Source organism: Echinops telfairi, unplaced genomic scaffold (assembly GCF_000313985.2).
Source record: "Echinops telfairi isolate 266 unplaced genomic scaffold, ASM31398v2 ScPeMD7_2291;HRSCAF=2852, whole genome shotgun sequence".
In the NCBI taxonomy this organism is placed as follows: domain Eukaryota; kingdom Metazoa; phylum Chordata; class Mammalia; order Afrosoricida; family Tenrecidae; genus Echinops; species Echinops telfairi.
The window spans coordinates 45,620,874-45,633,456 of record NW_022106189.1 but is presented as its reverse complement, the minus strand read 5'-3'; the positions used below and the strand labels follow the sequence as shown (position 1 = coordinate 45,633,456).

At 55.3% G+C, this 12,583-nt stretch overlaps 1 protein-coding gene across 1 annotated transcript; it reads left to right on the top strand.

The window, feature by feature from the left end:
* Positions 1 to 477: 477 nt before the first annotated feature.
* On the top strand, positions 478 to 12,353 carry CIBAR2 (CBY1 interacting BAR domain containing 2). Its single transcript, XM_045293831.1, has 9 exons — positions 478 to 579; positions 2,532 to 2,766; positions 3,795 to 3,863; positions 3,955 to 4,056; positions 4,173 to 4,178; positions 5,267 to 5,371; positions 7,835 to 7,948; positions 9,813 to 9,914; positions 12,032 to 12,353. The coding sequence occupies exons 1-9, from the start codon at positions 560 to 562 to the stop codon at positions 12,146 to 12,148; spliced, it is 870 nt and encodes a 289-aa protein (XP_045149766.1). The 5' UTR covers positions 478 to 559; the 3' UTR covers positions 12,149 to 12,353.
* Positions 12,354 to 12,583: the final 230 nt, after the last annotated feature.

Genomic DNA, 12,583 nt, shown 5'->3' with positions numbered 1-12,583 from the left:
GCTTTGGAGCAGCCCCTCACCCCTCCCTGCTCATTAGAGCGCAGACTCTTTATGAGCTACTAGGTCTCAGGACCCCTGCCCGGTCCACCATTTTACTCTGTGCTGTGCCAGCCCTTGTTGTGCTGTCCAGTCTGGTCTCCTGGCCACTGCCTGCCAGACCCTCGGGGTGCCAGGACCACAAACCTGGCTGGCACCAGAGCAGAGCCTGGCTAACCACCATGCCACTCCCAAGAGACCCCAGCCAGGGTTCCACAGAACTGGGCTTCAGAGAGCCTGGGACTTCTAGGGCCCCTCTCTGAGTGTCTGAAGACCCCGAGTCAAAGCAGGGCTGGGCTGGGCCTCCCCAAGCAGCAGCACAAAGCTGCCCTGGGAGGGGTTGCCCGGCAACCAGCTGGGGCTCCTCCCAGGGCTGCTGTGGGTGGCAACGTTGCCCAGCAACCAGGTGGTGGTGTCCCCAGAGCCTAGGCCACACAGCTGCGCCCAGCCCTGTGCAGGGTCTGTGGGACCCCTGGGACCCTGGTTGACTCCCCGAGACCAGGACAGCTGTGCTCTGGCCATAATGAACATCATCCTCACCAGGTGAGTCACTCTGCATGATGGCTGGGTCAGGAGGGTGGCAATAGGCTTGTTTGGGCTGATGCAGCCTGGGACTGCCTTGGGGCCCAGAGCTCCCTCTCATACCACACCTGTCTCAGGGTTAGGGACAGCACAGGGTTTGGGTGGCAGCTTCTAGGATGTAGTGCCTGCCTGCTGCACCTGCACTAGTGCCCTGCACTCCGCTGGAGGCCACAATCTCTGGGCCCCTCTGTCCAGTCCTTCTGTCCTTCCCTCGATCCTTGTCCAACCTCTTCAGCAAGCTGCCACCCTCCACCCCAGCATCCAGTCTCTCCTGGTGCACTCTCAGGCCTGCCTACCCAGAGCTTCTTAAAAATGCAGCCTCACTCCCAACAATTCTGGTTCATACTGACAGAGCGGGGCCTAGGAATCTGCATTTTTTTACCTGAACGGCCTCCCCATTCTCTCTCACACACACACACACACCTGGGAGAACACAGGTCTTGCTAGCTGTGTGACTTTTAGCACGATGCTTCATATCTCTGAGCCTCAAATGGCAATAGCACTAAGACCCCAAACAAAAAACACAACATGAAGCGAAGCTGCTGCCGTAGTATGGGGGCCAGGTGGTGGTGGCCCTGGGTCTGTCAGGGGAGAACCGTGCTCCTGAGAGGGCCAGAGGCTGAGATGATAGACATGGGTCACCAGGCCTTTCTTCTGAACACAGCCTCATGCTTAAGTGTTTGCACAGTTGGGAGGCTGCCTCCATTGCAGGTATTGCCGCTGAGGATTTGTGAGCGGAGAAGCAACACAGGGCTATAGGGCTAGGACTTGTTAGGGGGACAAAGGGCTGCTCCCAGGGAGGCTCCAGCTCTGAGTGGCTCCAAGGGCTTTGGTCCAACCGAGAGAGGCAGGGCAGCAACACCAGGGGTGAGGGTAGGCGAGGGGGACAGAAGGTGTAGATCAAGTGGGTTGGGGTGAGGAGAGGCAGGCCTACCAGGGCCCTCTCTGGAGAAGCACACCCAGCTGGTGAGGCCAGGCCTCATGTTGGGGGAGAACACAGACAAGCCGGCCGCTCCCTCAGGAGATGCTAAGGGAGCAAGAACCATGACAAGTGACAGCAGATACATAAGACACACAAGTCAAGCAAGGCTTGAGGGCTCCCACCAGCTGGGGGTGGCGGGGGCGCTAGAACTTCCCAGGAAGAGTGGCCTTGGTTGTGAGGGGTGTGGCCCTATTGAATCTTCCAGCCGCCTGGGAAGAGAAACCCCTGCATCATCCCATCGATTCCAATACATCATGAACCCCCATTGGTTTTGAGGCTGTCATTCTTTCAGGGAGCAAACAGTCTTTGTTCTCCCAAGAAACCATGGGGGAGTTTGCAGTTAGAAGCCCCACGCCTACCCCATGGTGCCACCAGGGCTTCGTTAGGAAGGTAAAGGCCATCTTAAGGGGCCCGGGGCAGTGGTGGCTCCGTAGTGGGAGTCTCAGCCTCCAGAGGGGAGCCTTGGGTTCAGGTCCTGCCAGTGCACGGCTGTCCCTGCAGGTTGGCGTGGCCCTGTGCCGCACAGGCTTCTGTAGAGCTTGCAGCCTTGGGCAGCCAGCAGCCAGCCCATGAAAGCCCTGAGCACCACAGTGGTCTGGGCCACAGCTGATGGCAGGGCTGATGCAGGCCTGGGGGGTATAGTGCATGGGGTCCCCGAGCATGGAGGCTGCCTCGATGGCACTGGGTAACAGCAAAGGGGCCCCAGGGAAGATACGACCAGGTTTGGCATCAAAGTCACAAGTACATTCCTGCCCCTTGGCCACTTAAGGGCTGTGTGACTGGGCAGTTCCCTCGCTCTCAGCTTCTTCCTTGAGGGCCACTGATGCCACCATGGGGGGCCAGCAGTGCTGGGCAGGTGCCTGGTACACACGGGCAGCTGCTCCAGGGCTGACTCCCTCCCCAAGGCCCGCTCAGGCCCCCGCCTCCACAGGGACAGCCAAGTGAAGGTGATGGAGAACTCGGTGACCAATGCCGAGAAATACTTCGGCCAGTTCTGCTCCCTGCTGGCCTCCTACACCCGCAAGACAGCCCGGCTGCGGGACAAGGCCGACCAGCTGGTCAAGCAGCTCATTGACTTCGCCAACACCGAGAACCCCGAGCTGCGGGCCACCCTCAGGAACTTCGCCGAGGACCTGGCCAAAGTGCAGGACTACCGACAGGCTGAGGTAAAGTGGCACCCCAAACCCCATTGTCAGAGGAGAAGGGCCTTCTGGAGTGGGACCAGGAGTGGGCCCCTGACTCTGGCTGGATGCCTCCCCAGAGAAGAGGTGGAATTCCCGCCAGGTGCTGGAGGGGGTGCAGGAATCTTTAAAGAAAGCTAAGCCCTCCCATGCCCCACCCCAAACAAAAAACAACCCTGTGGACTGGAGAGTGGAACCGCTGTGCTGTCGTGTGAGCACCACAGGCTGCCTCACCTCCAGAGCCACAGCACCCACACTGTCCAAACAGGCGCTCCTGCTCCCACTGCAGGGCCAGTGCTGCTGAGCTGACTCGAGGGTGGTGCCACGAGGGTCAGATAGAGCTGGGCTCCCTCCGCTCTTGGTGGCTGAGTTTTGAAGACAGGTTCTCCAGGCCTTTTGTGCCAGAGGTTATCTGCCTGCGGGAGCCCTGGTGGCATAGTGGTTAGGTGTTGGGCTACAACCTACAAGGTCAGCAGTTCAAAGCCACTGGGACAAGATGGGGCTGGCTATCTATTCCCGAAATGAGTTACAGTCTCAGAAACCCACAGTTCTGAGTTGATAGGGTCGCTGTGAGTCAGCATCAACCAGATGGCAGTGAATTTGATGGTTTGGTGGTCTTCCAAAAGGCTGTACCAAGAAGAACCCAAACCCACTGCCACGGAGTGGACTCTGACTCCACCGAGTGGGCAGGCAGAGCAGCACTGCCCCTAGGTGTCCACGGCCACCATGTTTATGCACAGGATGGCCTCTGCTTTCTCCTGTGGAGCAGCTGGGGTGACAACTGCCACCAAAGCACCACTGAGACCCCTTGGGGTTGTTCACACAGCCCTGCAGGGTCCAACCGTGCCTATTCTACAGGTGAGAAAGCGAGGCTGAGGGAGCTGAAGTGCATCAAAGGTGCTGTCACCCTCGCAGGAGGGAGACAGGTACCCAGCCCAGCCTGGTGCTCACACAGGTATGCAGGCAGCATTCCATAACTGCTGTCTGACACCCGCCCCCCTCCCCGCCTCCAGGTCGAGAGGCTGGAGACCAAGGTGGTCAACCCCCTGAAACTCTATGGGGCACAGATAAAGCAGACCCGGGTGAGTTGGGCACTGGGGACGGGCAGGTGGGTGGGTGGATGGAGTGGGTCTCTCTCCCCTGGTCCCAGGAAGCAGCCTCCTCTTCCTCTAGGCTGAGATCAAGAAGTCCAAACGGGCACGCAATAATGAGATCAAGCAGCTGGAGAAGCTGGAGAAGCTGAGGCAGAAGTCCCCCTCGGACAGGCAAATGATCGTATCCTTCCTGCTTGTCACCAGGGGCCTTGTGGACGGGGTAGGGGCTGCCAGGGGGTGGGGGGTGGGGGCTTCCAAGGAGCTGCTTGGCTTGATCCTTAACGGAGGCTATTTCAGTCCCAGGTGAGTGTCGCCATCTGTCTGGGGAAGGTGGAGCCACACTCAGGTCATAAGTGGCAGCCAGGTGGCTTCTGCCTGACCACAAGCAGGGGTATGAAGGGCCCTGCGCTCAGGATGAGGGACTTGAAGTGCAGAGAGAGCACCTGCCTGAGATCAGGGGACCTGGATCTGTCCTAGCATTGACACTACCTAGATGGGGGGCCCCATGGGCTCAGCTTCCTTATCTGTACCCCCCCCAAAAAAATTTTCACTGTCATCCAGTTAATTCTGACTCACAGTGATCTGACAGGACAGGGTAGAACTGCTCCTATGGGTTTCCGTGGTGGTAACTTTTACGGAGTAGGAAGCCCCGTCTTTCTCCTGAGGCTCAATGGCAGTGAGTCTAATTTTATTTGTTTAGAGCTTAGTTCCCAGGTGACACCAACGGTTAGGCTGGAGGCTCACACACTCAAGGGTGTCCTGGAAATAGGGCCAGGTGACCGGTTTTGGGAAAAGCCAGCCATTGAAAGTCCTACTCGGGCACACAGGGGTCCTAAGTTGAAGTGAACTCAGTGCCAACTGGTCTGGTTTTGTTTTTCGTTTCTCCACTTTGGAAACCAGTCCCCTGCCCACCCCTGCCAGCAACAACCTAGGCCAGGGGTGTCACAGACACCATTGCATGGTCAAGTCCCCATGGTAGTGGTGAGAAAACAGAGGCTGAGAAGGGTGACTTGCCCAGGACTCAGAATTACCAGGTAGACCCAGCATTCAGGGCGGGGGCGCTTGACTCCAAAGACAGGCTTCAGAAACGAAGAAGCTGCATGCACAGGGACGGAACCCTCTAGAACAATGGCCCAGCAAGGGTCTCCCTGCAGTGCAGAGTATTTTTACTGTCTCAAGCTTCAAACAGGGAAACTGAGGCTCAGAGAGGTTAGGTGCCCTGCCTGAGGTCACACAGCTGTTGTGCAGGCCTGGCTAACTCCAGAACCCTAGTGTGTCCCACCTCTGAGTGGATGAGAGAGCCTGGGCGAGGGGATGGAGAATGATCCAGAATGCTGACTGAAGGAAAAATCACCCCTGCGACCCGTCCACCTCTCGCCCGCTGGAGTCAGGCAGAGACGAGTGTGCAGCGGGCCTCGGTGGACGCCAGCCGCACCACGCGGCAGCTGGAGGAGACCATCGACGCCTTCCAGAAGCAGAAGCTGAAGGCCCTTCAGGTGGGGCCCCGTGGCACAGGCACTACGGCCCTGTGAGTATGTGCCACTGTGTCTGTGTGTGCGTGCATATGTGCCATGGTGTGTGAGTGTGTGTCGCCGTGTATCTGTGTGAGTGTGGGTATGTGCAACTGTGTGTGTCTGCGTACCACTGTGTGCGTGTCACTGTGTGTCTGTGTGTGTATGTGTACCATGGTGTGTGTGTGTCACCGTGTATCTGTGTGAGTGTGGGTATGTGCAACTGTGTGTGTCTGTGTACCACTGTGTTTCTGTGTCACTGCATGTCAGTGTGTGTCACTGTGTATCTGTGTGAGTGTGTGACACTGTGTGTGTTCCATTGTGTGCATGTCCCATTGTATGCCTGTGTGAGTGTGTGTGTATTTCTGTGAGTGTGGGCATATGTGCCACTGTATGTATGACATTGTATATCTGTGTGTGTGCGTGTGTCACTGTGTGTCTGTGTGATTCTTTGTGGGTGAGGGTCCACATGTGAACCTGTGTGAGTGTGAGAGAATCTGTGTGTGTACACATGCATGTGTAGGCAGGAATGAGTCTATAAGCTTATGTGTAAGAGAAAGCATTATGTAAGTGTGAATATGTTTGTGGCCTTATGTGTGTGCAAGTGTCTAGGCCTGTGGGTGCATGTGAATATCTGTGTGCATGTGTGTTTGGAACATGTCTCTCTCTGCATGTGCATGTGTGTGAAACGTGTGTGTATGACCGTGTGTGCGCCCCATCTCCCATACTATTCCTGGCTGCAGGGTGCAGGGCAGCCAGCTGCTTCTGGCAGCTGTTTGGGACACAGCTGTCCTGTCGGAAGGCCTCCACTGGTAAAGGTTCAGTGGCCTCTGTCCTTTCCCTCCTGAGTCGTTCGACACCCTTCTCTGGGTGAGCTGTGAGAGGGGCAGAGGGACAGGCCCCAAGGCAGCTGGAGCCCCAAACCCTGAGGTCGGCTCTGTGAGACTTCAGAAAGCTGAGCCTTGCAGGGCCAGCTGGTCACAGAGGCCCAGTCCCCCTCTTGAGCCCTTCAGTCCCTCTTCCAAATCACTGCTCAGAAAAGCCAGCTGCTGCCAAGCCTGCCCCTAGCACACAGTGCCCTGTGCACCTCAGAGAAGAACTGGGCGCCCTCCCCTCTGTTCTCTCTCTCTGCTGACTCGGGATGGGGATGGGGTCCCCAGGCCCTCCTTCTGAGGTGCTTCAGGCAGCCTCCTCCCTTCCAGTTGACAGCTGTGCAGGATAACCGCTGGCACCCTTAGGCGGCTCCCAGTCACGTTAGAGGCAGGTCACCCTTGTCATTCCTGGGCTGGACACCTGCCCGTGGTATCTGCTGTTTGAAGGCCCACTCCCACTGGGCCTCCCACACAGTAGGAGGGTGCACTGTGGCCCCATCCACTGGGAGCTCTATGCTGCTTGCCGAGCCAAGCTGTGTGGGGGGGGTGGGGGGGAGTGGTGGTAGGGGAGCAGGGGGCCGTGGGAACCGACATAGGTTGTTTTCATCTCTCACTCAGCACACTTGACAGTAGGGTTCAGTCAGGTGTCCCCCCACCTCAACACAAGGCTGAGGGACACATGCCAGCCACCCTCCCTGTCTCTGACAAGATCACCACAGCCCATGGGTAACAGAGGCAGAAGTTTCCACAATCACCTGCCGACAGGCCCTGTCCTTCCAGGGGGACACAAAAGCTGCTGTAGAAGCCCCATGAGAAACCCCTCAAGGAGAATGCGTCCTCCTGCCCACATGCCTGGACCCATCCCTGAGGAGGGCAAGTGGTCAGTGTCTTATGAAAATGACTCTCCCAAATGCAGCTCGCTGCCAGCGAGAGAGCCAGTGCTGACCCCTAGCTGCCATTCCCAGGGTTTCTGAGCGGTGACTCACTGTGGGGCAGACAGCCTCACCTTGCTCACATGGAGCCCTGGGGCAGTTTGAACTGTCGACTTTGTGGTCAGCAGCCCAAGAACCTGCAGCCCAGCCATTCTGGCCTGACCACCACCCCAGCCCCAAAGAACTGACATTTGTAGAAGGTTCTACATGGCTGTGTTGCTTGTTACAGCAAAAGACTAAAACTTAAAACCGGAAGATCCAAGCGGCTAGTTTAATCAATTCCATCTACCTGGCACTCATGCCAAGAAATAGTGACGGCGATGTCCATCAGAAACCCCAGCCTACCTGCCCAGGATGGGATGGGAAAGGGGAGAGGGCAGGGGCGAGATGCCTTTCCATGGCCCTCAGCATAGGTTTTGACTTTTGATCCCTGCAGTTGGCTTTGTCTGCTCAAACCGGATGAATGCAATGAAAAGTCGCCAACTAAAGCCCCTCCTTCCCCCCCAGGACTCATCTTCTCAAGGACACCTACCCCACCCCAACCCCCACTGCCACCCACTGTCTGCTTCTTCTGCTCCCCCGCGTGACCCTGGGGCTCCTCTTGGAATAAGTCTCTCACGTGCTTTGGGCCTCTCTTCCCACAGAAAATCTTTTCGGACTTTGTGACCATCGAGATGGTCTTCCATGCCAAAGCGTTAGAGGTGTACTCCAGTGCCTTCCAGAACCTGGAAAACTATGACCTCGAGCGAGACCTCGAGGTAGGACACCTGGGTGGCTTTCTGTTTGGTGTGTGGGACTGAGCCTAGTTGGGGGTGGGGGCTCTGTCTGAAGGCAAGAGATGCTACTTGGTCAGGTTTTATATGTTTCATGGATTTGAAAACTCATTTTGGTGAGCTGTTTTCAGTGTCAGCCTTTGGGCATCAAAGCGAGAGGTGGGGAGTTTTCCCTTAAGACTGTCTGCAGCATCCACCTGTCCATCGGTGTCTGTACATTTAAAGACAGACACATGCGCAACGATGGCAGGAAGTGTTTCCAGGCAGAGGCATGCTGCAGTTCGAATGTCAACAATGAGTCTGGTATCCCCTCCCATCTGACTCTCCTTTGGACACGTTGCCAAGGGGGACCGGTCCCTGGAGAAGGGCATCATGCTGGGTAAATAAAGCAGAGTCAGCCAAAAAGAAAGCCCCTCAAAAGGATGGACTGACCCAGTGGCTGCAACAATGGGCTTGAACAGAGCAACCAAGGTGAAGATGGGCGCGGGACCAGGCAGTGTTGTTGTTTTTCCTGTTGTGCATGGGGTTTGCTGAGTCGAAGCAGACTCCAGGGCACCTCGACAACAATCTGACTAAACTCCAGAACCCGCTGTTAAAGTTGTCTTTAACACGCTCCTCTGGCCTAGTGATGTCAAACAGCCCTCATCTTCTGAATCTCTTTCAGGCTCTGGGATCGGACTGGGCTCAGCTGGGCGGTTCTTCCTTGGGGTCACTCATGCCCTTGCACTCAGTAGATGGCTGGGGCTGGAATCCTTTCAAAGGCTTTCTCATCCACGTGCCCATTGGGGTTGTCATTTGGGCACAGAATGGTTAGGGTTCCTTGCTCAACAGTTATGAAGGATTTCATGACGGCGAGCGAGAGCACAGACCAAGCATGAGTAGCATCAACTTATTCATCAGCCCTGCTGAGCTTGGACGTGACTACACAGGTCACATCCCCTGCAGCCAGTCCTACCAGGGTCCTCAACGAGAAGTGCAGCCAAAACACCCACACATGGCCATTCCGGGTACCCTGGGCTCCCTCTCAACATGGCGGCTGCTCCCCACCCCGAGACAGAGCAGAGAGATGGAACAGATGGGACAATCGCAGGTATGCGGTGCATCGCGTCTCCTGAAGAACTCGGAAGCCCCTCCGCTTTACTTCCTCCGCATTCTATTTGTTATGAAGAGTGAATGGCTAAGGGTCCCCATTCCTGGGGAGGGGAATCCAACACCGCTTCTAGGGGTCCGTCTGAGGTGGAACCAATGCCATGGCAGCGAGCTTGGGTTTGTTGCGTTTTCTAAGGAGTCCTGGCGGTGTGGCAGGCTACACACTCAGATGCTAAGCACAAGGTCAGCGTTTCAAACCACCGACTGCACCACAGGAGAGAAACAAGGCTCTTCATTCTTGTAAAGATTTAAAGTCCAAGAATCCCGTGAGGGCAGTCCTAATCTGTCCTATAGGTTTGCTATAAGCCCGGTTTTCAGTTTTCTTGAGGGAAGAAGTGTCAGAGGACTGGACGATCCTCTTTCAAAGCAGCACATGGGCCCAAGGATGTCAATGGGCTCCTGAGCCATTACTTGTTTCGACAATGTGCTTTCCAGGGTGGGGCGATTTCTAACCCAGATGTCTTCCTGGGTGACTACGGACACCTTACTTCTCAGTGGGCCTCACTTCCCCAGCTATACAATGGGGATCATGTCCACTTTCTGATAGCTATAAGGATTATGTGGAACAGCAGACAGAAAGCTGCCGGGCTGCATCAGGGCCAGGGGTGCGTGTTCCACCTGCATCAGGTAGCGGGGGCCCTCTGGTCTTACCATGTTCCCTGCCCATCCCTACGCCCTCTCTGTGTTTCCCCCATGGCAGGATTTCAGAACCAAGATGCGTGGCATTTACGGGCATTACGACACTCGGCCGCTCACCGACACTAACACCTCATCCTCTCTTCCATGGGCTCGCACCAGCCAGGTGAGCATGAGGTGAAGTGTGGGGACAGGGGAGGGGAGGAAGGTGCCAGACCTGTGACAGAGTGAAGTGACAAAAGGAGGCTGATCACAGTCACCCCAGAGAGCAGAGCAGAGGCGGCTGGGAAGGAGGCGCTGCTGGGAGTGGGAAGGCTGTTCTCGAGTCTGACCTGGACTCTACTTTGACTGGAGACCAAGAAAACCACTTCATCCAGGCTGCACCTAACCACACAAATGCCCTGCCTGGGCCGCCGCGGGTCCTGGGAGCCCCCTAGTGTCCATCCTAAGTGTTGCCACTTGAGAAATCACTCAACTCCACCCAAGGCACTGACTTTAAAACACAAAAAAGAAGAAAACTTGAAATAGGTTCGTAAAGAAAAACATTCTGCCATGGAGTCAGTTCTGACTCATGGAGACCCTGTAGCACAGAGGAGAGCTGTCCCTGTGGGTTTCTGAAGCTGTAAATCGTTACAGGAGCAGAAAGTCTCATCTTTGTCCTGCCAAGCAGCTGGTGGGTTTGAAACTCCCACCTTTTGGCTAGCAGCACAACATATAGCCTCCTATGCCACCAGGGAACCTTGAAATAGGCTCTAGATGGGTCCAATCCTGTGTGCCACCCAGGGGAGGCTGGTGGGGTTTTTTAGATTTTAATGAAGCAGTATGGAGATGTATATGGAGGGAGTCCTGGTGGATAGTGGCTATGTAATGGGCTGCTAACTTCAAGGTCAGCAGTTCAAATTCACCAGCTGCTCTGTGGGAGAAAGACAGGGTTTTCTGCTCCCATAAAGAGTTACAGTCTTGGAAATCCACAGGGGGAGTTCTACCCAGTCCTACAGGGTCATTATGAGTTGGCATTGACTTAGTGGCATTGAATTTAAGTTTGGGTTTGGAGGTGTATCTGCTGCATGTTATGTTGCAAGCCCAGCAAGGCCTGGGGACATCTATCATTGGGCGCAGTTTTATCTCTGCAGAGAAATGTCTGAGTATTCAACCAAGTGAGAGACAGTGAGTGCACGCCCAGCCCCTCTGTGTGTGTGTGTGTGTGTGTGCGCGTGCGCGAGTTGGGGGAGGCAAGGGTCTTGTGCCTTTCTAATTTCCTCAAAAAAATGCCAAGAAAGGGTGATACTCACCTCCTAAGCCTAAACCCTGGGCCCAAGCCCTCCTGCCACCCCCCAACCCCAGCTATGTGGCTTTGGGAAGGCATAATTCTCGGGTTCTCTGCGTACAGTTCTGAGACCTTGGGGACATTCATGGAGTTGTGCCCCATTCTCACACCCCTCTTCTGAGTTGCTCCTCCCCCAAAAACACACTGGCTGCCCCCGAAGCTTCCTATCTAATCTTCAATGGCTGCTGCCCATTGACCTCATTGAGAGGAAGCTGGAAAGAGAGCCAGGCTCAAGGCAGACCCCAAACTCCAAACTCACTGCCACCGAGTTGATGCCAACTCATAGCACCCCCATAGGACAGGCTAGAGCCCATAGCACCCCTGTAGGTTTCTGAGACTCTTTACTAGAGTACAAAGCCTCATCTTTCTCTCCCAGATCAGCTGGTGGTTTCAAACTGCTGACCTTGCAGTCAGCAGCCTAAACATTCTTTCCTAATTAGGCTAAAAGATTGTTTGGTTTTAAGAAAACGTTGGGGTGTACTTTTGGTTGAAGGCCTGAAATTTATCTCAGGACAACTCTTCTTAATATTCTTGAATATTACATTATATGATATGTGAAAAAACAGGTTTGAAATAAATGGTGAGCAAATATCAACAAATGAATCTCTTTGATTAAAAAAAAAAAAAAGGATGACGCTAGGGCAATAGTTTTGGGTGTTCATCCAGCCTCAGGGCTCCAGAAAGTCTGGACTCCAGGAGAATGTGAAATTCCATTCTGCCTTTCCCCCCTTTGATTAGGATCTCCAATAGACTCGTTGGTTGAAAGGGGGTGGGGCACTTTGCAACCTCTCTGTGCCTGTTTCCTCACCTGCGAAATGGGGCTAACAACCCTCACCTCGGCGTGGGGTGGTGATGTCTGATGGACAAGCCGCGGTGAGGCACCGAGCGCCTGAAACTTGGTTCACACTCAGTGTGGTCCTGCCATTGCCAGCACTGAGGCTGCTGCTCTTTCTTAGAGTGCTCAGAACCCCAGCCCGAATCCAAGGAAAGATGAGGAGCCGAGTGAGGATGGCTCCGAGGGGGAGGACACGGTGGAGAACCCCCGGGAACAGGGGCAAGGACTCCACAAGTAGGAAAGACTGCTGCTCTGAGACAGTCGGAAGAACCGGATGGCTTGAAGTCAGATGTCCTCCACCTGTGGGGAGCGGGGTCTCTTCTGTGTAATCCTGGGTAAGTCCCATGTCCTTGAGGACAGTGCCGCTCACCTCACTGGCTGCTCTAGGGATCCCGTGTACCTCGCACTGTTTGGCACACAGTAGGTGCTCAATAAATGCAGTCTCAGCCAAAGTGTGTTCTGTCCCTTTTTTCTAGCTTAAGGCCCGGGGGCAAAGAAGGCAAAAGATTGAATAAAAAGCTGGGGGGGAAAAAGGCCCGTGGGCTGGCCCCTGTGTTCTGCCTGCATTAATACTGGAAGTCCCTGGTGGCACAAGCGGTTAAGCGCTCAGCTGCCAACTGTGAGGTTGCTGGTCAGAAACCACCCTGTAGGCAGGGGCCAGGCTGGGGTCCAA